Here is a 26,330-nt window from a genome sequence, read left to right on the forward strand (position 1 = left end):
ACCTAATAAAATCACACAAGTAGGTAACATGATTAATGTGAAGTTGAGATTAGGCTGCCATTCTTATGATTTCTTGCATAGGAATTGAAGCAGGGGTTGCCAATTTCTTCAGACTTGTTTTTAAATAATAAATTAGGTGTTGTATGGAAAGATCACGACCATTGGTCTCATGGACCTGCATATTAATCTGGTCACCCCACATCTTTGACATGTGACCCTTAAACTGACTTAGCCCCCGTCATGTTTCTCCTCTGCAAATGAGGGAAATAACTGATAAATATGAGCTCCTGTCTCAAATGAGGAAGCTTGCAATTCATTATTGTCATTTCAGGAAACATAAGTGCATCCCATTTGTGCAATCCACGTCATCACTCTCCAACTTGGGGCACAAGGGCTAGATTTAACCCCAAGTATAGGAACAAAATGATTCATGTCATTTCACATGGGGTGGAGGGTAGAAGAGCCTCATTGACATTTAGATTGACTTAAGGATAGGCCTTGGATTATTTTTACAAAAAAATCAAAAACAAACAAAATAAACCAACCATCGCCAAACAAAGCTTTTCGCCTTCAGAGAACATGCCTTGAAGGGGATGCTCACCCTGCAATTAAGCTACGTCTCCACCGCATTAAGGAACTACTGGCAGAAATGATTCACAGGCACCATTTTCTCATAAAGCAATTTATTGTTCTAATAGTGACTTCTTCATATTCACCTCGCAACTCCAATAAGGTTCCTTGAGAACAGCGCCCTATGTTAGAAATTTATCATCAATTAGCACCTGGTATACAATAGATGCCCATTAAATATTTTACTGCCTCTGTTCTAGTAATTTCCCACTGGCCAAGACTTCCCAAAACATGAGATGTATACAGTTCAAAGGTTTTCAGGGAAATAGACACAGCAGGACCATTTCAAAAGAGATCTTCCAAGTCTTCTGATTCTATGAAAATGTAACTGTTGAGTGCCACCCTTCAACACATGCTAGCCTTCCTTTCTCAGACTCAGAAACCTCCAAAGGAATAGTATTTATCTAAAGTGAAACATGCCTATTCCATTATATTACCTTTTTACAGATAGCCTCTACCTATGGCAACTTACATTGGTTTTCCATCTATGGTAGTAATAATCAAGTTTTCTTTTAAATACATTTAAGTGGGAATAACTCAATTTAAAGAAAATGAAAACCTGAAGTAATCTAGAGGTGGATCACAAATGAGGTAAAGTATGATAAAAAGTGATTCACCAAGGACTGAAGATTGGAAAAAAATGCCCTACGCGAAGTTTCCTCATTCTTGAGGGTCAAGTGGTGAACTTCCAGTGGTGCGGGTCAGTCAGACCCACCAGACCTTTGACAGAGCTCACTGATGCGAAGTGACCAGCATCACGTGGTAGAGAGATGCTGCCACATCTTGTGAGGATCACAAATCATACAGTGCGCTGCAAAAAGCAGAGGTCAAAACCTGAAGCCAAAGCTAACGCTTGAAACTTAAAAGCAAAAAAATCCTTTATAAAGCAAAATAGATTCCTACTGTTGAGCTGTTCACAATCAAAAAAGAAAAAAAAAATTAAACAACCAAAAAAATAAAAAGAGACATTCAGCCAGTGGGCTGTATCTAACAAGCAAAGCATAATACCATCAAGACCTAATCACCCAATCTTTATTATTATTCCAACTACAGTGTAAAGAGACATGTCACAGCTGCTTGGGGGGAACGTACAACTTCTGCGGCTTTTAAACCCAGGCGGGAAGCCACTCAACTGTACGGAACAAGTCCGTGAACTACACCATTCGGAAGGAGATGGCCGGGTCTCTTCACCCATTAGTTTACAGCATATTCCAGCAACACACACCCTAGTACTGCTTACAAATCAAGGAAGAAAAAGCAATGCATTCTACAGCACATCCCTTGAAACAGGGAAATCAGGATCATTCTGTGGGAATGGCATCTTTGGACTCTGTGTCAGTTTGTTCCACTTCAGCTTCCATGGCAGCTGGGGCAGGAACGGCCGCTGTGCCTGTGCTTTCTGCCTCGGCTGCCAGTGTCTCAGCCTCACTTCTGGCCTCAGTGGTCCCGTTCCCAGATGCTGTTTCACAGGGTGTCTCCTCTTCTAGAGGCTGTTCAGCCTGGAGATTGCTGCTGGCCGCCGCCGTGTCCACGGGGCCTTCCCCTTCAGCCGGGACTTCACTGCTCTCTGCAGCCCGTGCTCCTTCCCCATCCACGGCCTTCACTGCGGCCATAATCACCTCGGCTAAGACTTCTGCGGCCACCTCCTCAGGTGTCTCTTCCTTCTCCTCACCTCCTAAATTGTCATCTCCTTCCATTTCTGGGTCAACAGTTTCATTGGTGAAAGGGTCCTCACCCTGGCCAAAGAGGAAACACAGGTCAGTGCGGTCTAACAAGAGCTCAAAGGAGCCCCAGGACTGCTGGGACTTCATGTTTTTTAGGACCAGCACTGTCCATGGCAGAAACATTTAAACTAGACCATGTGAGTTAATCTTAAAGGCTCTCAGAGCCTACAGTTGCAGAAAAGAGATCTTGGAAAAGCTTCACCGGAAACATTTTGCACTGTTTTTTTTTGAGATGGGGTCTCACTGTTGCCCAGGCTGGAGTGCAGTGGTGTGATCATAGCTCACTGCAGTCCTGAGCTCCTGGCCTCACGTCCTTCTCTTGCCTTGGCCTCCTCTCAAAGTCCTGGGATTATAGGCATAAGCCATCACGTCTGGCAGATTTTTTATAAAAGCATGTGTCATCTGCTCAGTATTTCACAGCTAGACAATCAGGGTTTCTCCTGGTGAGAGCACTCACCCCTGCATGCTGGTTAATCCAACAGCGCCAGATCCCCACGGCCCCAGGCAGCGAGTAAGGAAATCCCTAGCTGTCACATTCCCAAGCTTGATACATTTCAATGTCCCTCAATTGGTCAGAAGACTCAGACATGCGAAATACTGTCCCCTGGGTACAGTCCATGCTCAGAGTTCCCCCTGTATGTTAGAAGCTCTCCCTGTCCACTGACTCCCCAGCACAAACCTTGAGGTATTTTTCCAGCATCTTGACTATATGTCTGTTGTTCAAAACACTCTTGGCCACATGGAGACTTGTTTTCTTGAACTGCTCAGCAGCCAACTGCAAAGGGAACCAAATGTGGGACTTTAAGAATGAGAGCAAGAAGGCACCACAGAGAGAGACTTTGCAATTGAGACTGAAACAAAGTGGAAGAGTTTGATAATCTTAATAGATAAAAGCACAGACAGGCCACTGCTATCCAGGAACCATCTGCTGAAGCAAGGATGAAACGAGAACATTTGCAAATGAGAAGCTATGTGGACTAAGCAGGGGAACAAGGTGAGCGCTTTCTTTTCCGGTTTTTGGGTTATGTTGGTTTCATAATAAAAAAAGTCCAACAGGAAAAGTATGAATGCATCAACCGTTTGTTGCAGAGCATGACTTATTCGTACCATAATCCCTCGTTGGTGCAGTGCTCAACAGCTGGTCTGTAGTAGCGCCGTGAGATGGGCGGGCATTTTTTGATATTTCCATTTAATACCTGAGTCAACTAAGGATCAAGATGCTAAACCTGGCGTCAGCAACCTACAGCCAACAGACCAAAGGTGGCCAGCCACACCTCCTTACTGTCAGTGGCTGCTTTCGTGCACCAGTGGCACAGTTTTGTCACTGTACAGAGACCCTGTGGCCTGCAAAGCCAAAAATATTTACTCTCTGACTCTTTCAGAAAACACTGCTGACCTCTGGGCTAAAGATTTAGCCTCAGGCCCCATCTGCTAGTAAGGACCAAACCAGTTCCTTAACCTAGGTCCTCCCCGGCCACTCAGCTTGGGGGCCTTCCACCTCAGCTTACAGAAGTTCACAGATTTTTAGCAACTGGGGGATTTACCTGTGCGGCTTACAGGGAACATTCTCAAATCAGGAGAATCTCAGGTACTATATCTAATCAAGCCAAGCAACACATTTTCTCACATTTCAGTAAAATCGAGATGGATTTTACAATCAGTGGCTAGAAGTGACAGACTTGAAATATACAGCAAGAGCCCCCGACCCCAGATATTAGCACTCCCAGTAAGACACGGAAGGTTCTAAACTGCACCCCTGCTGGCAGCCCGGGAATGCTCCCCCACGCCCCCGCCCCGAGTCGGAGGGGACTTACCCTGCGGTTGTGATTGTGGTCGACGGAATGCAGGTGCCGCTGGAGGAGCTGCGGCTGTGCTGGGATCAGCATGTCACAGGCCAGGCAGTGGGCGGCCTCGATCCTCTTGAAGAAGTGCTCCTGGCCAATCCCTGTGATGACACCAGAGTCTTGTGGGATCTGGGACAGCAAGTGACTGACGCTTTCCTCCTCTCCCTTGACAACACCCACGCATTCTCCCTGCGGCACTAAGATTCAGCTGAGCCAGACTCTGAAACAGGCCTGCCCTTCTACGGGGAGTGTGGGGTCAGAACAGCCAGGCTGTGCACCTGGGAATTCTGCACTTCCACTTCTCTTGCCCTTCTGATCCTTCCTCTCCGAACCGAGGAGGAAGAGACATCAGGGTGCTTAAATCACTCCAGCAAGCTGCCTGCAGGGATGTGATCTACTCGAGGTCACACAGGAGGGCTTCTCTCCATTGCTAAGTGCCGTTCCCTCGGGTCTAGACTTCACTTTCTCAGCAGCCCGGGCTGCACCAGGTTTCACAGGCCCCATCACACACCTCACTGCCGTCCAGGACAGCAGGTGCCCCAGGATCACAACTCACCTTTGAAAGGATCTGGTTTTGGTTTTGTGCTTTCCTTTTCTATTAGCTCCTGACGCCGCTTCTCAATTTTCTTGTTCCTGTTTACGATGTATTCCTGGAGGGTGGGAGATGGCAGCAAATGAGCCGAGAGGCCAGCAGAGTGGACACTTCTCGGCTGCCCCAAGGGTGGGCACGCAGCTATCAGAGCAGCTCGGTGGGCAGGGCTAGTGGGAACTATGATGACTGGAGCGCTTGACTGTCCCTCTGTGACCTGGGGACTTGTACAACTGTTTTGTTCTGGGAAAAGAAAGCTTGACCGAATTTAGGCCTCCTATTTCCCTTCCCTTTCCATTTTCTGTGAGGAATGTGGTGCCTGCAGAATCATCAGGAAATGCCGAGATGGAGGCCAAGGATCCTGTACCTGGAGGAACTCCACCGTCTTGTCAGGCAGCTTGGTGCTTATAAACCGCAGCGTCTCTTTGTGAAACTTGCTCTGCAGATGCTTCTGGATTTCTTCGTCATCAAAGCTCCGGAACTTGCACACGGAGCAGGCAAACTGGATCCTGGGGAAGGACAATGAGGAGAGCAGTGAAGTGGGGAAAACCAGTTCATCTCTGGGCAGAGCTGAAATGCAAACGGGAAAGCAGTTTCTGAACCAAGACCTCTGACTCCTCGGGGGGTGCCAGAGTAGCAGCTCCCCAGGCTTCCTTGGCTGAAGAACCGGAATACAGCCTTGCAAGTATTCAGGAAAATGACTCACACAGCAATTTACTGACATCCCCAAACCCCCTAAGAAAACACCCTAAAGTGGTTCAGAACTGTGGTGGGAGGATTACTTGCGGTCAGGAATTGGAGACCAGCCTGAACAAGGGCAAGACCCCATCTCAACTAAAAGTAAAAAAATAAGCCAGGTGTGGCGGTGGCATCTGTAGTCCCAGCTATTTGGGAGGCTGAGGCAGGAGGATCACTTGAGCCCAGGAGTTTGAGGTTGCAGTGAGCTACGATGATCCCACTGCACTCTAGCCCGGGCGACAGAGAAAGATCTTGTCTCAAAAAAATAAAAAAGAACTGTGGACTCCCTAAGCTCCAGCTGACTGCTCTGAGGGCCGGGGGTTCAGTGTCTAACCCCATAGCCCCATAGCGTCTCTGCAGTTAGTGGGATGCCACAAGGCAACCTGGTTTTAGGTGAGGAGAAAATTCCTGACCTGAAGACCTTGCACAATCCAAAACTAACATACCTCGAGACCAGTTCTCCCAGGGGACTCAACATAAAGCCCCGTTCTATCAAATTCTATGCATAAAACATCAGGCTCCTTTGTCACGTTGCTTTCAAAGCTGCAGCAAATGTAACTTTGCTGTACAGTGAGGAGAGTGACCTGCAGACCCCCAGGCGCCCTCAGTGGGGCGCTCTTCTCCTGGCTCTGCCCTGGAGGCTGCAGCCCTCCTGGGGTAGGAGTGCAGGCCCTCGGGAGGATAACCCACAGTTCTGCTGGCTCCCCATCACCTGACTTCCAAACTGCTAAGCGCCATGAGACACTTCTGCGGACGCCGCCCCCCAGCCCCGTAAGAGTGAAGAAGACAATCTGCCAGGTCCTGTGCACAGGCCTGTCAGGAAGCTAAGGAAGAGATGGGGGTGGGGTGGGGGCATTCACACCTCCCTGCTGCACCTTTACCTCCTCTGTAACCACTCCTCTAAGTCCCTTCTAGATCCTTGGTCACCAGTGCAGAGCCTGAATGTTTCTTTAGAAAAATGTCATCTCAATTACCATGTGGCATGAAAATAGGTCTACTCTACCCATCATTTATATATTTAAAAACAAGGGTTTCAATGAGTTTCTGTATCACCTGGCATTTCTTTGCACAGAGAACTCACTGTCCCATTTGAACCCTCAGGTCGAGGACTCCCCAGGTGCTCACATGGTCACCAGGGATGTCCACCTTTAGACAGAAGCCACCTGATTACTGCATTGGGAGAAGAAGGCGGGTGGTGTGGTCACACTGACACTCTCAGGGCTTGACATTATTACATGCTTTTCCTACTTCAAAACAAAATCTTGATGGTAGGACCATCTCTCTACGCATAGACCTGCTATGGCAAACTTGAGGGCTGGTCTGGATTTGAACAAGGTACCCAAAGTGCCTTCTTAGCAGCTCTGTTGAATGAAGGGTCACTTGTCTGGGATGTCAGACACCAAGCCAGGGGACGGGGACACCCCTCAGGTCTGCTGGAGGGCAAGAGAGCCCCCTGCTGGGCTTGTCCAGGCCACACAGACCCACCAGCAAGGCTGGGCTTTCCCATACTCCTGACTCATCTCCTAAGTCTCCCGTTGACTTGGCTCCAGCTCCCGAACTGTGCCTGGGGTCAGATCACACCAGGCTCCCCTGCCTTGGGGAGCAAGGACAGAGCCTGACAATGCCCAGGTCCGGGCACCTCCAGGGGCTCTAGGCCCGCTCTCACCTGTCGGCGGCCCGGTCCCGCATCCTGTCTCTCCTCCGTTGCTTTTCTCTTCTCTTCTTCACTTCCTCGTCCTCCTCATCCTTCTCTCCTGTAACAGACAAGTTCCTTCGAGCTGCTCTGAGGGACCTGCCGAGGAGCCGCGCTCCAGGGCCTTGCTGGTGCTGTGGCTTGGCTGCTGCCTCCACCACATGGCAGGGTCAGGACACCCGAGGGACCGTCACAGGCTCCTGACGGGCATGGGTCTCGGGTGAGAACCCAGAGGAGTCACCTCACTCCCCCAATGACCTGGGAAGGCCAGGATGGGCCAGGGACGTGGCCTGCCGGTCCCATGCGCACCATGGGCCCTTGCTCTTCGTCCTTCCCCGTCCTGCTTGTCCAGGCTAGCACCCTGCAATGGGGTCTTCTCCCAGCATCACTTAAGGAGAAGCCAATTCTCCCCTGTAAAGAGGCAGCAGGAATGAAGCAGCCGCTCTACCGCCCTCAGTCCCACCTCTAGGTGGGCCATGACGAGCATCCTGCCAGCCTCGTCTCAGCTAGGGCCTCAGCAGGTCTGACAGTCCTTGCTGGCCCAACCTCCACCTTCCACTCACAGAAACCGTCAATCTAGGGCTTTCCCAGGGCTGCGTGGGAAGCAATCCTAGAAACAAAAGTGGGAAGAGACCGACTGGTCCTCCCGTCCGTCCCCTGGGGCCAGCACAGGAGCTCCTCGAGCGCCGTGCAGCCAGTGTCCCAGCATGAGGCCAGGCCGGGTCCCCAAGGCTCAGGGCCAGAGCTGGATGCTGAAAAAAGGTTGGATAAGCATCTGAACTGTAACCCCTACCCCTGGTGCCAGTCCCGAGACTGTCCCACGAAGATGGCGACCGGTGTGCGCTGCTCAGAAGCCTCTCAAAAGGGCGTGTGGGGTTTTTGGCAAGAGGTCACTGCCTGAAACTATGACTGCTGTTTAATAGCAAAGTCATCCCGGGTAGGTAGCAGGACCTGCGCGCAACAAACATGTCACCTTTGCTTTAGCATTTGCCCCGCCGCACGAGCTGCTAAATGCTCGGTGTGGTCCCATGCTACGGGCAGAACTGCTTCAGGATATGGGGTGGGGGGACCGCAGAGGGTCGTCTAAGCCTGAAAACACAAGAGAAGGAGCATCTGAGCCAAGAGCCTTCAGAAGTTAAGGGAGCAGAGCTACGAAGGAGCCAGCTTACGATCCTCACGGTAACCAGCTACGGACAGACCCACGGGAACAGGGCAACAAACAAGTGGCTTCTGAGAGAGCTCGAGACCTCTGCATCTTAGGCTGCTTTGCCACGGCCCTCCAAGGGGTGTGACTACTTTCTGCCACTTCCTTTGGACCCTTAGGTCTCCTAAGTTGGAAACGACACAGCCTGCTGAGCAGTGACTGCTGCTCCAGGATCTGCTGGGCCTGGGTGCACCTGACAGGCCCCCTACCACTGAGCTCCCAACCCCAGATGGTTTCCACTCTCTGTCCCCCACGTTCAGGCACTGCAGCTGCCGGTATCCCCACCACAGAAGCCGAGAGCACAGCCCCGGGCTGGCAGCTGAGGAAACTGGACAGAATGAATCCCAGGAGAGAACAGTACAGGGACCTGCCCTGGTTGGGGAGGCACACAGGGGATGGGCTGGGGGGCCTCTTCTCTATGTTTCTGAGACTCTCCCTTCCTCCCACCATGAGCTGGTGCGGACACCCAGAGACAGGCTTCACTCCGTCTCCGCAGCCTGTATCAAGTGAGGCAAACGGGCCTGTTTCCAGCAAATGCTGCCCCAGACACTTGGAGGCAAAGGCTCAGGTGAGCGCTGTGGTCAAGGCCAACCCGGTGGCCACAGCCCCTCCTCTGCCCTGAGCAAGTGGCCCAACCATCTAAGCCCCCAGCTGGGAGCCGGGCAATGAGCACACGGCAGCCGGCAGATGCGGGAAAGCTGCGAGGGACGCTGGGCAATGCCTACCTCTCTGCCTCCCGGAGTCGCAGAATTCGTCCTCCTGGAAAAGGGCACATGCAAAGTTGTGCGGTGAGATGGTTTCCAGAATGTTCCACAAGCAGCCCAGCTCCCTGGCACTACCCACTGAGTGGTCTCATCCTAGACCCAGGACACTGTGCCACCAAGACACTCATGCCACAGTGTGTCAGGACGAGCCTAGAGCCTTGGGATAAACCTGTGTGCTCTATTTACCACTCCTGGCTGCCTTCCGAGATTCCGTGGTGACAACTCTTTTATTTTGAAGTCACCCTCTTTCAGTTCATTCTAGAGTGACGGAACTACCTGCCCTGTGGCAAAGGCCAACCTGCATGGAAGAGCCCACTCACCAAACTGTAGGGTAAGGAATTCTGACTTGTGGGATGCTAGTTCCTGCATTCTTGGTTGAAAATGGGCTTCACCAGGTTTCTCGAGCCTTCGTTTATATTTACCCAGTATTTCAACAAACCAGCTATAGATAAAAATGACTCATCTGAGTATCTGGGCAGAGCTGATTCTGCAGGCAGTGAGCCTGAACGTTAGGGTTAGGAAGCAACGGGCAGATCTGCAGAGATCCCAGACTCAAGACCTAAGCAACCCAAGGAGGGAACAAGCGAGACTCTCAGAAAAGCTGAAGATCCACCGTACTCTGCCTGCTCCCAGACTGTCACCTAGAGGAAGCTCTCCCACACTGCGATGGCCAGGCTCCCCCCACACCCCGACACTTGGGTGGGCATCTGCACAGGGCGGCAAAGGCACCCTCGCCGGGTGCTGGGGTGGTCCTGGCTCAGAAACAGCCTTAGACACTGCTCTCCTGGGCCTTGTTGTGAGAATGGAAAGATGCAGACATGGGTCATTAGCACCCGGCACAGAGCTGGCGGCAAACACGCCTCCAGTGTTTGACAGCTTCGGCCCACACAGTCCTTGTGCTTACCAGCCTGGCAGCTAGGCCCAACACACTGACACAGCGGTGGCTGGGGAGAGGAGCAAGGAGCTTTTTCAGGAAGGAAATGATTGTTGCAGGTAGAAAACTCTTAGAAACCTAGCTACAAGTCTAGGTACTAAATCCACTCAGAGGGCCAGGTGCCGAGGCTCACGCCAGTAACCCCAATGCTTTGGGAGGCTGAAGCAGGAGGATTGCTTGAGGCCAGCAGTTTGAGATCAGCCTGGGCAACATGGCGAGACCCTGTCTCTACGAAAAAACTTTAATTAGCTGGCATGGTGATGCATGCCTGCAATCCCAGTTACTCAGGAGGCTGAGGCAGAAGGGTCGTTTGAGCCCAGGAGTTTAAAGCTGCAGTGATGCAGTGAGCTATGACAACACCACTGCACTCCAGCCTGGGCAACAGAGCAAGACCCTATCTGTAAAAAAAAAAAAGAAAGAAAGAAAGAAAGAAAAAAAAAAAAAAGAAAAATCCACTCAGAGGTAGAGTTGAGTCTACCAGGGCAGTTCTTCCTGTCTCTCTGTGAGGAAGAACGACTGAGGAAGGAAGAAATCTCACACTAGACACAAAGGGTTGGGGGTGTGACTGATAAAGGGTGAACTTACACCCCTGAATTCTTCATCTCCTGACCGGAAGTCACCAGCTCCGTCATCTGCCAGACACAAAGGAATAGGAAAAGTCAGGCCCTCGAAGGCAGCCCCATTCCATTCCTACCCTCCCAAGCTCACTGTCCGGAGTGCCCATCTGTCCTGGCCACAGAGGGGGTGAGGGAGCAGGGGTGAAACATGCCACCCTTGAGTGCCCATGGGATGGATGGGGCAAGCCAAGAACCAGGCGGGCAGGTGACCTGTCTCACACCCAGTGGGCCCCACTGGGCCCCAGGCCATACCGTTTTCAGAAAAATCCCCTTCACTGTCAGCCCGGGCCAGTTTGGCATCCGGTTCCTCGTAAATCTGAAACTGCTTCCGTTTCCTGCCCATGCCGTCTGGTCCGAAGCGGTCAAACCCTCTCCTCCTGGGCTACGGACACAAGCACATCTTATGTACCACTTACCTGGACTGTTAAAAGATCCCCAAAGAAATGAAGACCGGAGAACATAGGCAGAAAAGGTCTTTTCAAAAAGCAATGAGAGACAACGTATGTGGGTGGAGTTGAAAAGGAAACACCATGCTAAGCATAAGAAGCCAAACACAAAAGGCCACGTGTTGTGCGATTCCATTTGTATGAAATGTCCACAACAGGCAAACCCACAAAGGTAGAAAGCAGACTGGTGGTCATCAGGGGTTGGTGGAAGGGAATGGGGAATTATTAATGGGCAGAGATTTCTTTTTGGTTTGATAGAAATGTTCTAAAATTAAACTGTGGTGATGGTGATGATTGCAAGATTTTGCAGATTTAATAATAAAGCCAAATTGTACACTTACAAATGAGTGAATCTCATGGTGTAGAAATTTTACCTCAATAAAGCTGTTAAAAAGAAAAGCAAAGTTGCCCCGACCTAACTTTCAGAGGGCTTACCCAGTCCCAATCCCGATCCCGTATCCGGGTCTGTGACCGGCCACATCCATAAGGCATCGTGTTGTCATAACTGCCCGCCCCCTGCATGCCCATGACACCGTAGTCAGGAGCCATGGACTGGGAGAAGAGGGACGGAGGTGGCCTGCTGGGGGAGGGGCCGCCCAGGCCCCGGCCACCCCCGTAGTTCAGCTCGTTCCAAGGAGTAGACAGGGGCTCAGAGGAGGCTGAGGGCGGCATGAAGGGGTCACTGCGCATGAAGGTGCTGGGGTTGCTGCGGTCTTGGAAGCGACCCTGGCCCCGACCCCGCATGAAACCATCAAGGGAGCCCCGCTCTCGGGCTGGGTCCCGGCAGTCGTTGTACTGCCCACCAAAGCTGCCGTTGCGGTCGGACCCCAGGTCAAAGTCATAGTCATAGCTGTAGCTGGAACGGTAGGGATTGTGCTCAGGCAGGCAAGGCCTGGAGTCGTAGGACTCAAAGGGCTGGAAGCGGAAGGAGCTGCAAAGGAAGCACAGCCTGTTGGGGATGGTTGGGGACCCCGCCCGGGCCGCCCCAGCCAACCACTTCTACATTCCCTGGGTACAACCTCAATGCCCAGCTACCTCCCTATATTCAGAACAGTGAACTAAACCACCCTGCACCCCACCTAAATGCTCAGAAAACAAAACAGACCAACCCCCTCTTCTGAACACTGCTGAGCGAGGGGCATGGAGCCCTTGACCACAAGAGTGGCCTGTCGTACAGATGGGGAGTCTGCGGCAGCTTAGCCGATGGCCACTCCCCAAGCCCCACCACAGTCCTACTGTAATGCCCTGCAACAGGCCCAACTCATCCATGCCACACACAGGTGGGAGGCGAGAAAAAGCCCTCCCCGAGGAACAGGTGCCCACTCCCAAGTGCACAAAGGTGGGCATACAGGGTCTCAGGGGAAGGGGCGTGGATCCATAATCACCTCTCCCGGTCCTGCATGCCCTCCCCACCGCCGCCGCTCCCGCCCCTGCCTCCTTCCTTGGACATCATGTCTAAGCGCTGGTTGATCTTGGCAATGAGGGAGTCAGAATTGTCGGTGCACGGCTCTGGGCCAAAAGAGGCCATGTGCACAGCAGGGCCCCCTGCTGCCAGGCCACCATCACTGGCCTTGGTGGCCTCCCAGGAGGCTGGGCCATAGCTGTAAGTTGCTCCTGTGGTAACGCTGGTGTTCTGGGTGCTGTAATAATTGTAGTTTTCATAACCTGTCGTAGAGAGGAGGAGCCAAGTCAGACCTTAGGAGCCAAGAGACCTGTCCGTGGCGGACGGTTCTAGAGAAGAGCACCAACCACCCATAGAGAAGGAAAAGGGTCGTGGGACCAAGCACTGCTGGCATCACTTTATGCTGAGCTTGTGACCTGCCGAGAGGCAACAGGAAGGGCAGCCTTGGCACTGAGCAGCAGCTTTTCTGTGCCAGACCCTAGGATTTGCTTCCATGCAAAGCCAAAGGTTGCTGAGAGCCCAGAAATGGCAGTTCGGGTTGTTGATAAACCCCACAAAGAGCTGCCACTCAGTCCCAACCCTGTCCAGCAAGCCCCCTTGAGGCCTCCATGGCCTCGGCCCTCCACAGCACTTCCTGCTCCGAACAGCAGCCCTGGTCAACCATGTCCTCAGCAACAGAGCCAGGAAATCCGTGCCAGACCTCCCTGACAGCCTGACCTGCCCGGCCTTCAGGACAGTGTGAGCACAACTAGGGCGGAGGATGGGGTGCCTGTATCCCAACCCACTGGGGGCTGACCAGAGGCCCAGCTGCCCACTTGCAGACGCACAGAAGGGCTCACCTTGCCAGCCGGCCACACCGGTTCCGTATGCACCTTAGGGGAAACAAAAATACACAACAGCTCTGTCTGCAAAACGAAGGCAACCGACACCACCCCACTGAAGGCCAGCTGTCACCTCACTCCACCATCCACAGCCCCAGGGTCACACCCTTGGTTGCCTGTTATCGTGCGCCTGTAGAATGTGTTTCCTGCAGAACGTTTGGCTGAGCAAAGTCAAAGCCACTCTCCTAGGCAAGCCTGACTTCCCCCAACAGGGCACAGGAAAGGACACTGCACGCTCTCCAGGAAGCTCATCCGGTGTGGGCCACCAGCCGAAAGGCCAGTCGGGCCAGGGCCCCAGGCAGAGCCCTTGTAAAGGGCCAGTTCCCACCAGGAGCCAAAGCTCAGGCACTGCAAACCTCACAGGAGGGCACTGGTGGAAAGTCATGTCCTCAATTCAACTGAGCAAGGGGATGTTATGTGCCGTGAGAGACCTGGAAAGCCTCCTCCTGGGACGCCTGGTGATGGGGAGAAGAGCAACCCTGCCCCACCTGGTGCCTCTCCACCGGAGAGCACATCCTGCTCCTCCAAACAAGCTCAGCATCATGGTCCAGACTAAAGAGCAGGGGTCAGCAAAAGGCCCCTGCGCCAAATCTAGCCCGATGCCTGTTTCCGTACAGCCCTTGAGCTAAGAACGGATTTTACATTTTTTAAATGGTTGGAGGGAAAAAATTCCAAAGAATATTCAAGGACAGATGAATTTTGACATGAGACGCACCACTTATACTTCTGTCAAAACTCAGAACTATAAGACACAAAGTAAATATTAACGTAAACTATGGACTATGGTTATTACTATCCACACTGGCTTATTAACTGTAACAAATGTATCACACTAATGCAAGATCTGAATAAAAGAAAAAACTGCTGGGGTGGAGGTGGGGTAGGTGTACAGAACTCTTACTACTATCAGGCGAATTCTATAAATCTAAAGCTGCACTAAAAAGTGGCCTATTAATTATAGCAAAAAAAAGTGCTTGATTATATCCTCAGCTATTTACTTAGAATAAAAAAATTTTACCAAAAGTATTTCACGACATGCAAAAATTATGAGTTTCAAATTTCAGTGCCCATCAATAACTACAGGCACACAGCCACGTTCACTCTGTAACATATCTATGCCTGCTTTTGTACTAGAAACTGTAGTCCACAGAGCCACAAAGATATTTCCTATCTGACCCTTTACAGAAAACGTTTGCTGACCCTTGGCCTACTATTTCCACTTTACTCCGATGAGCAGGAGGTTCAGCTTGGGTGTGGGAGACGCCCACGCCTCACATACAAGGCAGGACGCACTTACCCTGGGTGTTGGCAGGTCCTGCGCTCCACGCCCCATAGCCTGCGAAAAGAAGATCCTGTGAGTTAAGATCCCATCTGTAAAACGCCTAAACGGATCTCCTTGCAGGAGTTTGGTGCTAGTCTTGCGACAATGCAGCATAACCATGACACCATCCCCGTATAAAACCCACCCCACAGCTGGCTGACTGCATACCCACATTCTGAGGCCAAAGAAGAAAAAAAGGGGAGGGGAGCAAGCTTGGAAGTCAGCTCTGCCCTGCGGTGAGACCTTGGCTGAGGAGCTCACCCCTCCAAGCCTCAGTCTACAACTGATGACCCAGGACAAGCCACTCAGCATTAAGGCACAGTCCCCACCCAGTTTGGCCCAGCCACTATGCAGCTGGGAAACCCATTCAGTCCACCACCAGTACCCTATACCTGGAGATGAACTTGGGACTTGGGTGACATAAAGTGCTCCTCTTTAGGCCTCACTTACTCCACTGCTCCCTTGGGCCTTCAAGTCCCAGGGCTTGCCCTGGCCCTACAGCAGCATCAGATGACACTCCTCACTCCTCAAGATCCCCTACCATAGCAGCATCTGTCTGGCCCCTCCAGGCAGGAGAGTGGGAACTGTGTTCTCTTCACTTCTGTGTCCCTGGAGCCCAGCACAGAGCTGGGCACAAGAGACCACTCATGCCTGTCAAATGAATGATCTCACTTTGATGAAACAAGAATATATTCTTGCCCCCTTACCAGAACAACATCCACCACTAGCTGAGTGCCTAACATGGGCCAACATATGACAGGCACTCAGCAAATGCGGTTGTCCCCCATGCTGTTCAGAGACAAGGGAGCGAAGGCTCAGAGGTTAGGGGACTTGATCCAGGGTTTCCCCTCTGCTCACCTCTACAGGCTACGCCCAATCCTCCCTGTCACACTATACAGCCTTCCATAGCCATGTGGCAGAAAGGCAGAGCGCAGATTCTAGCAGCAACCGACCAATCTCACAGCACTGACTGCTTCTCTGTAAGGCTCTGGTCTGAGTGGCACACACTACTCACTTAACCTGAAAACACCCTGAGACAGAAAAATGAGAGGCTGCAGTATCTTCACTGAAGCGGAAAGGTTTTTGGGGCGGGGGGAATCTCTCCAAACTACGGGCATAAAATAGGAATAAAGTACCTGTAGGAAGACCTGATGGGAGGGAAGCCAAAGAATGGTGAGATCCAGACTGCTGAAGGCCGGGAGAGGCAGGCTGAGCCTCCCCTAGGGCCCAGCTGACACCCAAAGCACACCACACATATAGTCTCACCTTGGGACCTCTGTTTCTGTAATCTCTGCTGCTAGGATCTGGCTACTCTGCCACCTCTCAAGTCCTGAGTCTTCCCTAGCCTTTGCAACCGAACAAGCCCCAACCGCGTGTTCCAACTGTTCTCTGTGGGTAAACTTGGCTTCTAGCACAGAGCAAAGGCCTCCCAGGAGGCTCTGACTCCAAATGCTGGGAGCAGGTAGCTCGCAAAGGTCGGACCGACTGTCGGCAAGCACTGAAGCCAAGTGGGGAAAAGGCACGTTCCCTCCCACGTAGCCCTTTGCCTCCTTGAGGCCACGAGAGACTGCCCAAAGGAGAACGGCCGATCTGTCACCAGGCCCAAGGCACATCAAGTTTCCAGCTTTGAACAAGAAAACGCTCAGAATCTGTCTCTTAGTGTCTTGTTCCGCGCCGGGTCTCTGCCTCCCACGGCCCGCACGCAGCAGACACACAGGGGGCGCCCCGGGCGGCTAAGTCCCGAGCCGCCTGCACCGCGGCTAAGGGTCCGGCCCCGCACCGCCCGGACAGTTCCGCGACAGGCGCCTCGGGCCCCGAGAGCCAGCAGACGCCCCGCCGAACCCCGAAGGCCCGGCAGCCTGGAGAGCGGAGAGCCCCCCGCCCGGCTCCAGCCGCAGCCCCGGCGACTCGGGCCGGACCCCGGGACCTGCCGTAGCTCCGCCCCCGGCGCCGCCATTTTGTAGCGTCTGCAGAAGAGGAAGCAGGGGCTGCGAACGCCGACCGCCCGGGCCGGCACGGGCCGCGCTGGGGCTGCGGGCAAAAAACGGTCCGGACGGCCCAATGCGCCCCCCGAAGCCCGCCTCAGCGACCGCCGCCGAGCCCCGCCCGCCTCCTCCGACCCCGCCGACCAATCCGCACGTGGCTCCCCGGGAACGACGGCACCGAGGCCCAATGAGCGCTGCGCGCGCGCGGCCGCCTCTCCGTAGGTCTGGCCTGCGGCAACCGCGCTCGGAACGAAGGCCCTGGTCGGCGGCCCTCTGCCTGGCGGTGGCAGTACCACCCGCACGAGCCCTTCCCGTCCCTCCCCGCGCCAACCAGCGGACACAAACCTCCGTAGCCCTGCTCCATGTCTCCGCGGCCCGCCAGCAGCCCCTTTTTCTAGGTTGCCACAGGACGCATGCGTTCAACGCACCTCCTGGCGCCCGCTACTGGAAGACCAGGCGTACACGTCACTACCTCCGCGCGCTGCCATTGGCTGACCTTGACGAAGGACCCGCCCCTGGCCCCCTAGCCAGCCCTTCTGCTTGCGCAGGGTCGACGTCCGCAGCGCCTCGTGAACAGTCGAGCCCGGCGCCCAGCCCGCCCGTCCCGTGCGCAGGCGCGCCCGTCGCTCTGCACCCCACCCCCTGACGCCCCGCCCACGCCGCACACCGACTGGCAACCGAGGTCGGGTGGAAAGAACTTTATTAAGCTCGGCTTCTAGCCTCTGCCACATGGGACCCGCCCGCCCCCGGCCTGGGTCACGGGGCGCCCCCGCCGCCCTCCTCTTCGTCGTCCTCGACGTCGAGGCCCGGGATGCCGCGGATCTGGCGCTGTAGCGCCCCTCCCAGCAGGGGCACGGCATCCTCCTCCTCCTCCTCCTCCGGGGGCGGCAGCGGTGGCGACTCGGCCCCAGGGGCCGGCTCTGGGGGCTGCGCCGGCGCGCCCTCTGCACCTTCCTCGACGCCTGCCACCTCGGCCTGCACTCCCTCATCCAGGGTGCCGCCCTCCGCCTCCTCCTGCTCCTTCTCCTCCTCCGGGCTGTCGGTGAAAGGGTTCTCGCCCTGCGGGGAGGGACGTGGACACTGAAAGCGGGGAGGACGTGCGGGATGAGGCTGGGGACGGGAACGGCTGGGGCCTGCGCCTCACCTTCAGATAGCGTTCCAGCTTCTTGCTGATGAGCTTGTTGTTGAGGATACTGCGAGCCACCATGAGCGAGGACTTCTTGGACTGCTCCATCATGAGCTGCGGACAGGGCAGAAGGGGCTGGAGAGGCTGCTCAGGGTGCCCTGCAAGCCCCCACCCCCACCCCACCAGATGAAGGGGGACCCCCATACCTGCGCACCTCCACCAGGGGCTTAGCCCCGCCAATGAACGGAACCACGACCTGATCTGATTCTTGTTCAAATGCCCTATCCTTCCACACCATACTTACTGTATGTGATTGATTGAAAATACATATCTGTGTTATCTTTACAGCTGTATTGCAGAAATCTTATTTGCTTACATAAAAACTATAAACAGTGAACAAATTAAGAAACCTACTGAAGCCAAATGTGCAAGGAGCCAGCTGCCCTAATAGACAAAGAATACTGCAATCAACAGGAAGATCTAAAAGAAGGAATGCAAATGTCTCACAGTATAATTAAATGATATATGTCCTTTTAACCCATAGGATTCCAAGGATGAAGAATTTTTCTCAGTAAAGCAAGGTTGAAGAGACACTTCTCTGCCTGGTGGGTCAACTGTTTACATATTTTTTAGAAAGCAGTTTGATGGACTATCATCAAAAATAAAAATCTGTCTTAGTAATTCCTTCCCAGAACCTATCCTAAATTTAAGGATTGGAAATATACATGCACACTGCTTGTAGTGGTGAAAAATAGGAAAGCACCTAAATGTTCTTCAGTGGAGAAGTGGTTAAATAAATCGTACATTCAAAAACACCACCAAGCAACCCCTTAAAATCAGACTCATCTCTCCACTGGCATAGTAAGAAAGGTGTGTGATGGGGCAGGCTGTATAGTGTTCTAGAGCCATTTTGGCTGGAAGGATTTACACCAACATGCTGGGTCACTTCCTCAGTGGTGGGAGTACAGGCAAATCTCACTTTCATCATTATAAAACCATAAGCAGAGAGAGAATGATAAAGCTATTTTTGCTGAGGTGAGAGAGCCCATTGCCAGGAACCCTACTGAGCCCCAGCCAACTGTATTTGCATATTTCAGGAAGCCATCTCACTGGCTCTTTGCACTCCTTTCCTCCACCTTCATTTATTTCTTTACACGTTTTTTTCTATGACTGGGGGAAAGTATTCACAGATCTCATGCATGCCCATAGGTTAAAGATACACAACTAAGACACCACTACAGACCTACAGACCTGTTCCTCCACATCTCTTTCTCACTTGCCAACACATTATCCTCCCCCCCAGATGGATATACCACAAATTCTCCCACCTGAGGCATGTTTACATTGTTTCCAGATTTTCGCAACAATAACCAGAATAAGTTTATATATTTCCATGTAGGTGTTTTTAATTCTAACCAGACAGGTCCCCCAAGGTGATAGTGCCCAATTATTCAGCAAAAAATTTGCAAGTCATGCTTCCTCCACCTGCATTAAATCAATGAACCGGTCCTCTTGCCTGCCCATGAACATTGGATGTTATCACACTGCTGGGTGTTTTTACTGTAGATGAAAGAGAAAAGAATGTATATTGCCTCCCTTGGCACTTCCCTGCCCACCAGCGATTTTGAGCACTATGATATGCAGGTGGGGCCGTGTGCCTAGTGTTTCTATAAGGTCAACCCCTTTCTGGCCTTAGGGTTTCCTGGCTTGCTCAAGGTAAAAAAATAATCTAAATATTTTCAAATCTTGATTTTTCACATTTATAATTTCTAGAATTTAATACAGATTGAGATTCAGTATCCACCATGCTTGAGAGCAGAAGTATTCTGGATTTCGCATTTTGGGATATTTACATTATACTTACCAGCTGGGCATCCCTACTCCAAAATTCAGATTTTCAGAATACCTGTTTATGGTATGAGGCAGGGGGGTCTAACTTTCCAGAAATTTCTAAAATAAACCACTATTTTCCTACTGAATTAGCATATACCTCTATAATCCCTTATCTATAAATCTGAAATCCAAAAGGCTCTAGAAAACAAAAGTTTTCCCCCAAAACTCATTTGGTAGCAAAAAATGAAATGACATTACATTTTTATGCCATTTTAATTTACCCTACTTATGCCAGTAACTTGAAGATTTATTGATTCAACAAGGCATTTTCCCAGATCCTGCTGAAGAGGTCAGTTACTGTACCATATTGTTTTTCTGAAACCCAAAAATTAATTCAGACAAACATCTGGTCCTAACATTTCAGATAAGGGATCTGTACCAACTTTAACAAATATTAAGTTCTGAAACATACTAGGATCTTTTGGTAGACTCTCTATTCTGGTTCCACTGTTTTAATTACAGTGTCAATATCACTTCTTTGTTTTAAAATACAATGGCTTTGTAGTAGTAAGTTTTAATATCTGGTAAAGCAAGTCCCTGAACTCAATACTGACCTTTGTATAATCTTCTTGGCCACTGTTAGACTTAATTCTACAATGTATTATAAAACTTTAATATTCTATTAATTCTAGGAGAATTTTGCTGGAATCATTCAGCTTTTCTGAGAACATAATCACATTATTTGCACATAAAGATAGTTTTCATATACAGTACTTTATACCAATAATATGTAGCTAGATTTGTGTGTGTGTTAGATATGGATTTGCTCTGTTACCAAGGCTGGAGTATAGTGGCACGTTCATAGCTCACTGGGAACACAGGCATGAGCTACCGCACCTGGTCAAAAGCAGAATTACATTTCTTATCAAACCATCCTTGCATTCCAGAAACAAGCCCCACTTACAACTTATACATATATTTTTTAATTCTTTTTTTTTTGTAGAGACAGGATCTCACTCTGTTGCCTTAAGCTGGTCTCAAACTCCTGGCCTCAAACAATCCTCTCGTCTTGCCTTGGCCTCCCAAAGTGGTGGGATTACAGGCGTGAGCCACCCCACCTGGCCTTAATCTTTAATAGTAAACTAATCGACATAATCTTTATCAGATTTTTGGAATTAAGGTTAAAAAAGCTTTCTAAATATTAGAGAGGATAGACTTCTAGCATGGCAATCACTAATCAAATACACAAGCAAATACAGTAACAAGACCCAGGGTTGGGGAGGGGGAGACCAGTTTTTAGGATGGACCTACTACCTAGTGAAACTGAAAAAAAAAAACAAAAACCCAACCATTGAAAAGTCTCTGGAAATGTTTCGAAGGATATACAGTGAATTAAGAAATATTTAGTGAGGAAAAGTTACTAAAACCCAAAAGAAAAATGAGAGTCATGGTGTTCGAAACATGACTTGTTGCCTCCCTGTCTCATCTAGCTCAGGATGATGGAAACTCCACTCCACATGGTATAGCCAATACAGTGGGCTTGCCCACTCCACCCAGCTCTCAGTAGAGGGCTATGGTATCTTTCCAGGAAGAGCAGGATGTCAGCATTTCTTATCCTGCCCCCACCTACCTGCTGCTGAGGCTAAGTTCTCAGCAAGTACAGCTAAGAGGTAATGGCTCATATCTCCTACTCAGCCCTTCACATGGAATGGAAGCTTGGCCTTGGGCATGGCAAGTAAAGAATACTGGGGCCCACCAGGGCTCTGGCTTGTTTATAAAGTAGAGGTCCCATGCCAGGAAAGGCAAAGCAACACCAGAGGCTATAGCCCACCGCACCTCCCCCTTCTTCTCTCCTAAAGCAGCAGAGTCACTCAAAGCGAAGCACTCCTCTGTCCCCATCCCCTATAGCCTTGGCTCAGAGATGTTGCCCAGGGATAGAGCTGGGTCTTAAAAGAGCAAGCTCCCAATCTTTTCTAAAAGATTCATTTGTAAGAGTGTAGGGAATTGGGATTAAAGACTCATCCCACAGGCGTGGTGGCTCATGCCTGTAATCCTAGCACACTGGGAGGCCAAGACAGAAGGAACCCTTGAGGTCAGAAGTTTGAGACCAGCCTCAGCAAGAGTAAGATCCTGTCTCTACTGAAAACAGAAAGAAATTAGGCAGGCAACAAAAATAGAAAAAATTAGCTGGGCATGGTGGCACATGCCTGTAGTCCCAGCTACTCGGGAGGCTGAGGCAGGAGGATTACTTGGGCCCAGGAGTTTGAGGTTGCTATGAGCTAGGCTGAAGCCATGGCACTCTATTCTGTCTCAGAAAAAAAAAAAAAAGACTCTCCCAAAACAATGGAGGGTGTGAAGAAAAGAAATTAAAAGGAGACTGATAGATAGTGATACAAGCTAAAGCACAGGTCAGCTAAATTACCAGAGACAACCAGTAAAACAACAAAGACACCATCCCTGGGTTTAGAATAAATCTCAGACAATAGCCTCAAAAACCATCCCTGTAAAGGAGCCCAGATTTAATAGGATCAGACTGGGAAACAATTTATGCCCCAAGACATTGTTGAAAACAATAGAGCAGTCAGCCAGCAATTAGTGGAGTTTAACAGCTGAGTGTGTTCTGGGATCACAGAGAGTCCTGCCAAAACCACTGTCATCCCAGGGTGACTGTGCACATGCCCATGGCTTCCTTGGCCAAGGCACAACATCAGAGCTTCACACTGTGTGGGACAAAAGAGACCTCACTAAAAGAATCTGGCTAGTCACTGAACAGACAAAACCCTGGGTCAGGGAGGGTCAGACCAGTACCCTGAGCCAAAACATATTTTCTAGACTGCAGTCTCTAATCCCTGGGCCATGGGCCAGTAAGGTCCTGGGCCTATTAGGAACCAGGCCACATAGCAGGAGGTGAGTGGTGGGTGAGCCAGTGAAGCTTCATCTGTATTGACAGCTGCTCCCCATCACTGGCATCACTGCATGAGCTCCCACTTCCTGTCAGATCATCAGATGCATTAGATTCTCATAGGAGCACGAACCTTACTGTAAACTGCACATGCAAGAGATCTAGGCTGCATGCTCCTTACCAGAATCTAATGCTTGATTATCTGAGGTGGAGCTGAGGCTGTGATGCTAGTGCTGGAGAGCGGCTACGAATACAGTTTATCATTAGCAGAGAGGTTTGACTGCACAATAAATGTGTTTGAATCATACCAAAACTGCCCCCACTTTGGTCTATGGAAAAATTGTCTTTCATGAAACCGGTCCCCGGTGCCAAAAAAGGTTGGGGACTGCTGTTCTAAGACATCTAGTTTCTAACAAAAAATTATGAGACATCCAAAGAAAACTCTGACCCCCACACAGGAAAAAAACAGCTGATAACAGAAACTGCCTGGGACAGTGACCAATGTCAGCTTTAACAAAGATTTCAATGTAGCAATTACAATTATGTTTAAAGAACTAAATGCCTGAAGAAGTATAAGGTATAACAACACTGTCTCATCAAACAGAGATGGAAATTGTAATAAAAAGAAAATATAGGCCGGGCGCGGTGGCTCATGCCTGTAATTCTAGCACTCTGGGAGGCCAAGGCGGGTGGATCGCTCGAGGTCAGGAGTTCCAGACCAGCCTGAGCAAGAGTGAGACCCTCGTCTCTACTAAAAATAGAAAGAAATTATCTGGCCAACCGAAAATATATACAGAAAAAATTAGCCAGGCATGGTGGCACATGCCTGTAGTCCCAGCTACTCGGGAGGCTGAGGCAGGAGGATTGCTTGGGCCCAGGAGTTTGATGTTGCTGTGAGCTAGGCTGACACCACGGCACTCACTCTAGCCTGGACAGCAGAGCGAGACTTTGTCTCAAAAAAAAAAAAAAAAAAAAAGAGAAAATATAAATCTTGGAGCTAAAAAGTACAATAACTGAAATGCAAAATTCACTAGAAGGGCTCAACAGAAGATTTGAACTGAAGAATTAGTGAACCTGTAGATCAATAGAGATTATACAATCTGAAGATCACAGAGAAAAAAAGAATAGAGTCTCAGACAAATTGTGACACACCATTAAGTGATCCAACAAATGCTTAATGAGAACACCAGAAGAGAAGAAAAAGAAAGGAGCAGGAAAAAAATTTGAAGAAATAATGGCTGAAAGCTTCCCATGTCTGATGAAAAACTTTACACATCAAAGAAGCTCAACAGAACTCCAAGGAGAATAAACACAAAGAGATCCACAAAAAGACATATTATATTATAATTAAAAAGCCAAAACTCTATCTTGAAAGCGGCAAGAGAAAAACGAATCATCATCTACTAGGGAACTCCTATAACCGGACTTCTCATCAGAAACGGGAGGCCAGAGGCAGTAGGATGTCATATTTAAAATGCTCAAAGAGGAGGGGGCAAAAACTGTCAGCAACAATCTTATATCCAATAAAGCTAGCTTTCAAAATGAAGGCAAAATAGATATTCTGAGATAGGTAAAAACTGAGATTTGCTGCTAGCAGACCTGGCCTTATAGAAAGTCCTAAAGGAAGTCTGAAAGCAAGTAACTCCAGACAGTAATGCAAATCCACACAAAAAGAACAGTAAAGGTAATTATGTAGTTATAAAACACACTATTAATACATATTTTCCTTTTTTCTCAACTCATTCAAAAAGCAATTATATAAAACTGTGTGTGTGTGTGTGTGTGTATAAAATCTCAATTGTTTGGCCCATAACATACAGAAATGTAATATAGTTGCCAGTAACAGCACAAAGAAGGTGGGGAAGCAAAGCTATATTGGGGCCTGACACGGTGGCTCATGCCTGTAATCCTAGCCCTCTGGGAGGCCGAGGCGGGTGGATGGCTAGAGGTCAGGAGTTCGAGACCAGCCTGAGGGAGACCCCCGTCTCTACTAAAAATAGAAAGAAATTATCTGGCCAACTAAAAATATATATAGCAAAAAATTAGCCGGGCATGGTGGCGCATGCCTGTAGTCCCAGCTACTCTGGAGGCTGAGGCAGTAGGATCGCTTAAGCCCAGGAGTTTGAGGTTGTAGTGAGCTAGGCTGACGCCACGGCACTCACTCTAGCCTGGGCAACAAAGGGAGACTCTGTCTCCAAAAAAAAAAAAAAGCTATATTGGGCTAAGGAATTAACTACAGATGGTAATTTGAATCCACAGGAACAAATGAAGAGAAAGAGAAGTGGGAATTAGGAAGACTAATAATAACTAAAGCTAGAAATATGCAATTGCTTTCCTTTCTTCCCTCAGTTTATTTTTCATAAAGCTAGTCAAATTTAGTGACACTAATTTTAGTAAGTTCTGATAACCCACTACCATTGGACCAGCCCTTCAGCTTCTTTAAAATACAAAAAATGTCAGATCTAAGCAACTCTGCCAAAAAAAAAAAAAAAGACACAAAATCTTAAAGACTAATAATTGCAACAATGTATTGTGGGTTTTTAACATATACAGGTATAATATGTATAACAGTAACACCACAAAAACTTATGTACACAAAGTTACACAAGAGCAAGTTAATCTCATTGGAATCAAGTTATATCTGAAGCACATTTTGAGAAGTTAATAAGTATAAAGGATAAGGCCTGGTCCAGCCCAGTGGCTCAAGTCTGTAATCTCAGCATTTTGGGAGGCCAAGGTAGGAGGATCGCTTAAGTTAAGGAGTTCAAGACCAGCCTGGGCAACATAGTGAAACCCCATCTCTACAAAAAATTAAAAAATTAGCTGGTCTTGGTGACATGTGCTTATATTCCTAGCTACTTAGGAGGCTGAGGCAGGAGGATCGCTTGAGCCCAGGAGTTTGAGGTTGCAGTGAGTGAGCTATGGTGACACCACTGCAGTCTAGCCCAGGCAACAGAGTGAGACTCTGTCAAAAAAAGAAAAAGAATAATAATAGAGATTTCAATACCCCACTTTTAGTAATGTATACAACAACTTGACAGAAGATCAACAAGGAAATAAAAGGCTTGAACATCACAAACCAACTAGGCTAAGACAGATTTATAGAACACTCCATCAAACAATAGCAGAATCTATATTCTTGTCAAGTGAGCAAGCACTATTCTCTAGGATAGACCATATGCTAGGCTATAAAACAAATCTTTTTTTTTTTTTTTGAGACAGAGTGTCACTTTGTTGCCCTGGCTAGAGTGAGTGCCATGGCGTCAGCCTAGCTCACAGCAACCTCAAACTCCTGGGCTTAAGCGATCCTACTGCCTCAGCCTCCCGAGTAGCTGGGACTACAGGCATGTGCCACCATGCCCCGCTAATTTTTTTTTTCTATATATATTTTAGTTGGCCATATAATTTCTTTCTACTTTTAGTAGAGACGGGGGGTCTCGCTCTTGCTCAGGCTGGTCTGGAACTCCTGACCTCGAGCAATCCACCCGCCTCGGCCTCCCACAGTGCTAGGATTACAGGCATGAGACACCGCGCCCGGCCTAAAACAAATCTTAATAAGTTGAAAAGGACTGAAATACAATGTATGTTCTCCAACCAAATGGAATAAAACTAGAAATCAGTAACAGAAATAATCTGGAAAATTCACAAATAATATATAAATTAAACAACAAAACTTATGGATGCAGGAAAAGTAGTA

At 49.8% G+C, this 26,330-nt stretch overlaps 2 protein-coding genes across 3 annotated transcripts in view; both read right to left on the bottom strand.

The window, feature by feature from the left end:
- Window positions 1-1,635: 1,635 nt before the first annotated feature.
- On the bottom strand, window positions 1,636-17,213 carry AKAP8 (A-kinase anchoring protein 8). The gene is made up of 14 exons (XM_045549521.1): window positions 17,118-17,213; window positions 14,764-14,802; window positions 13,425-13,457; window positions 12,569-12,848; window positions 11,619-12,114; window positions 10,990-11,119; window positions 10,706-10,752; window positions 9,148-9,181; window positions 7,192-7,279; window positions 5,155-5,296; window positions 4,755-4,848; window positions 4,169-4,299; window positions 3,034-3,129; window positions 1,636-2,366 (listed from the first exon to the last, which is right to left on the bottom strand). The coding sequence occupies exons 1-14, from the start codon at window positions 17,134-17,136 to the stop codon at window positions 1,932-1,934; spliced, it is 2,064 nt and encodes a 687-aa protein (XP_045405477.1). The 5' UTR covers window positions 17,137-17,213; the 3' UTR covers window positions 1,636-1,931.
- A 244-nt stretch (window positions 17,214-17,457) lies between these two features.
- The window catches only part of AKAP8L (A-kinase anchoring protein 8 like), a 31,914-nt gene continuing 23,041 nt past the window's right edge, over window positions 17,458-26,330 (bottom strand). For both annotated transcript variants that reach the window (XM_045549536.1, XM_045549530.1), the window contains 2 exons: window positions 17,917-18,012; window positions 17,458-17,831 (listed from right to left, as the gene is read on the bottom strand). In XM_045549536.1, the coding sequence (XP_045405492.1) occupies window positions 17,529-17,831; window positions 17,917-18,012 (399 nt within the window). In that variant the 3' untranslated portion in view covers window positions 17,458-17,528. The remainder of the gene's footprint in view (window positions 17,832-17,916; window positions 18,013-26,330) is intronic.

This window comes from Lemur catta, chromosome 1 (assembly GCF_020740605.2).
Source record: "Lemur catta isolate mLemCat1 chromosome 1, mLemCat1.pri, whole genome shotgun sequence".
Taxonomy (NCBI): Eukaryota; Metazoa; Chordata; class Mammalia; order Primates; family Lemuridae; genus Lemur; species Lemur catta.

Excerpts from the sequence above, each read along its gene's own strand:
- AKAP8 (XM_045549521.1), bottom strand. Across the intron at positions 13,458-14,763 it reads AGGACCTGCCAACACCCAGG|GTGCATACGGAACCGGTGTG; the intron begins GTAAGTGCGTCC and ends GTTTCCCCTAAG. Across the intron at positions 12,115-12,568 it reads GGCATGCAGGACCGGGAGAG|CTCCTTCCGCTTCCAGCCCT; the intron begins GTGATTATGGAT and ends CTTCCTTTGCAG.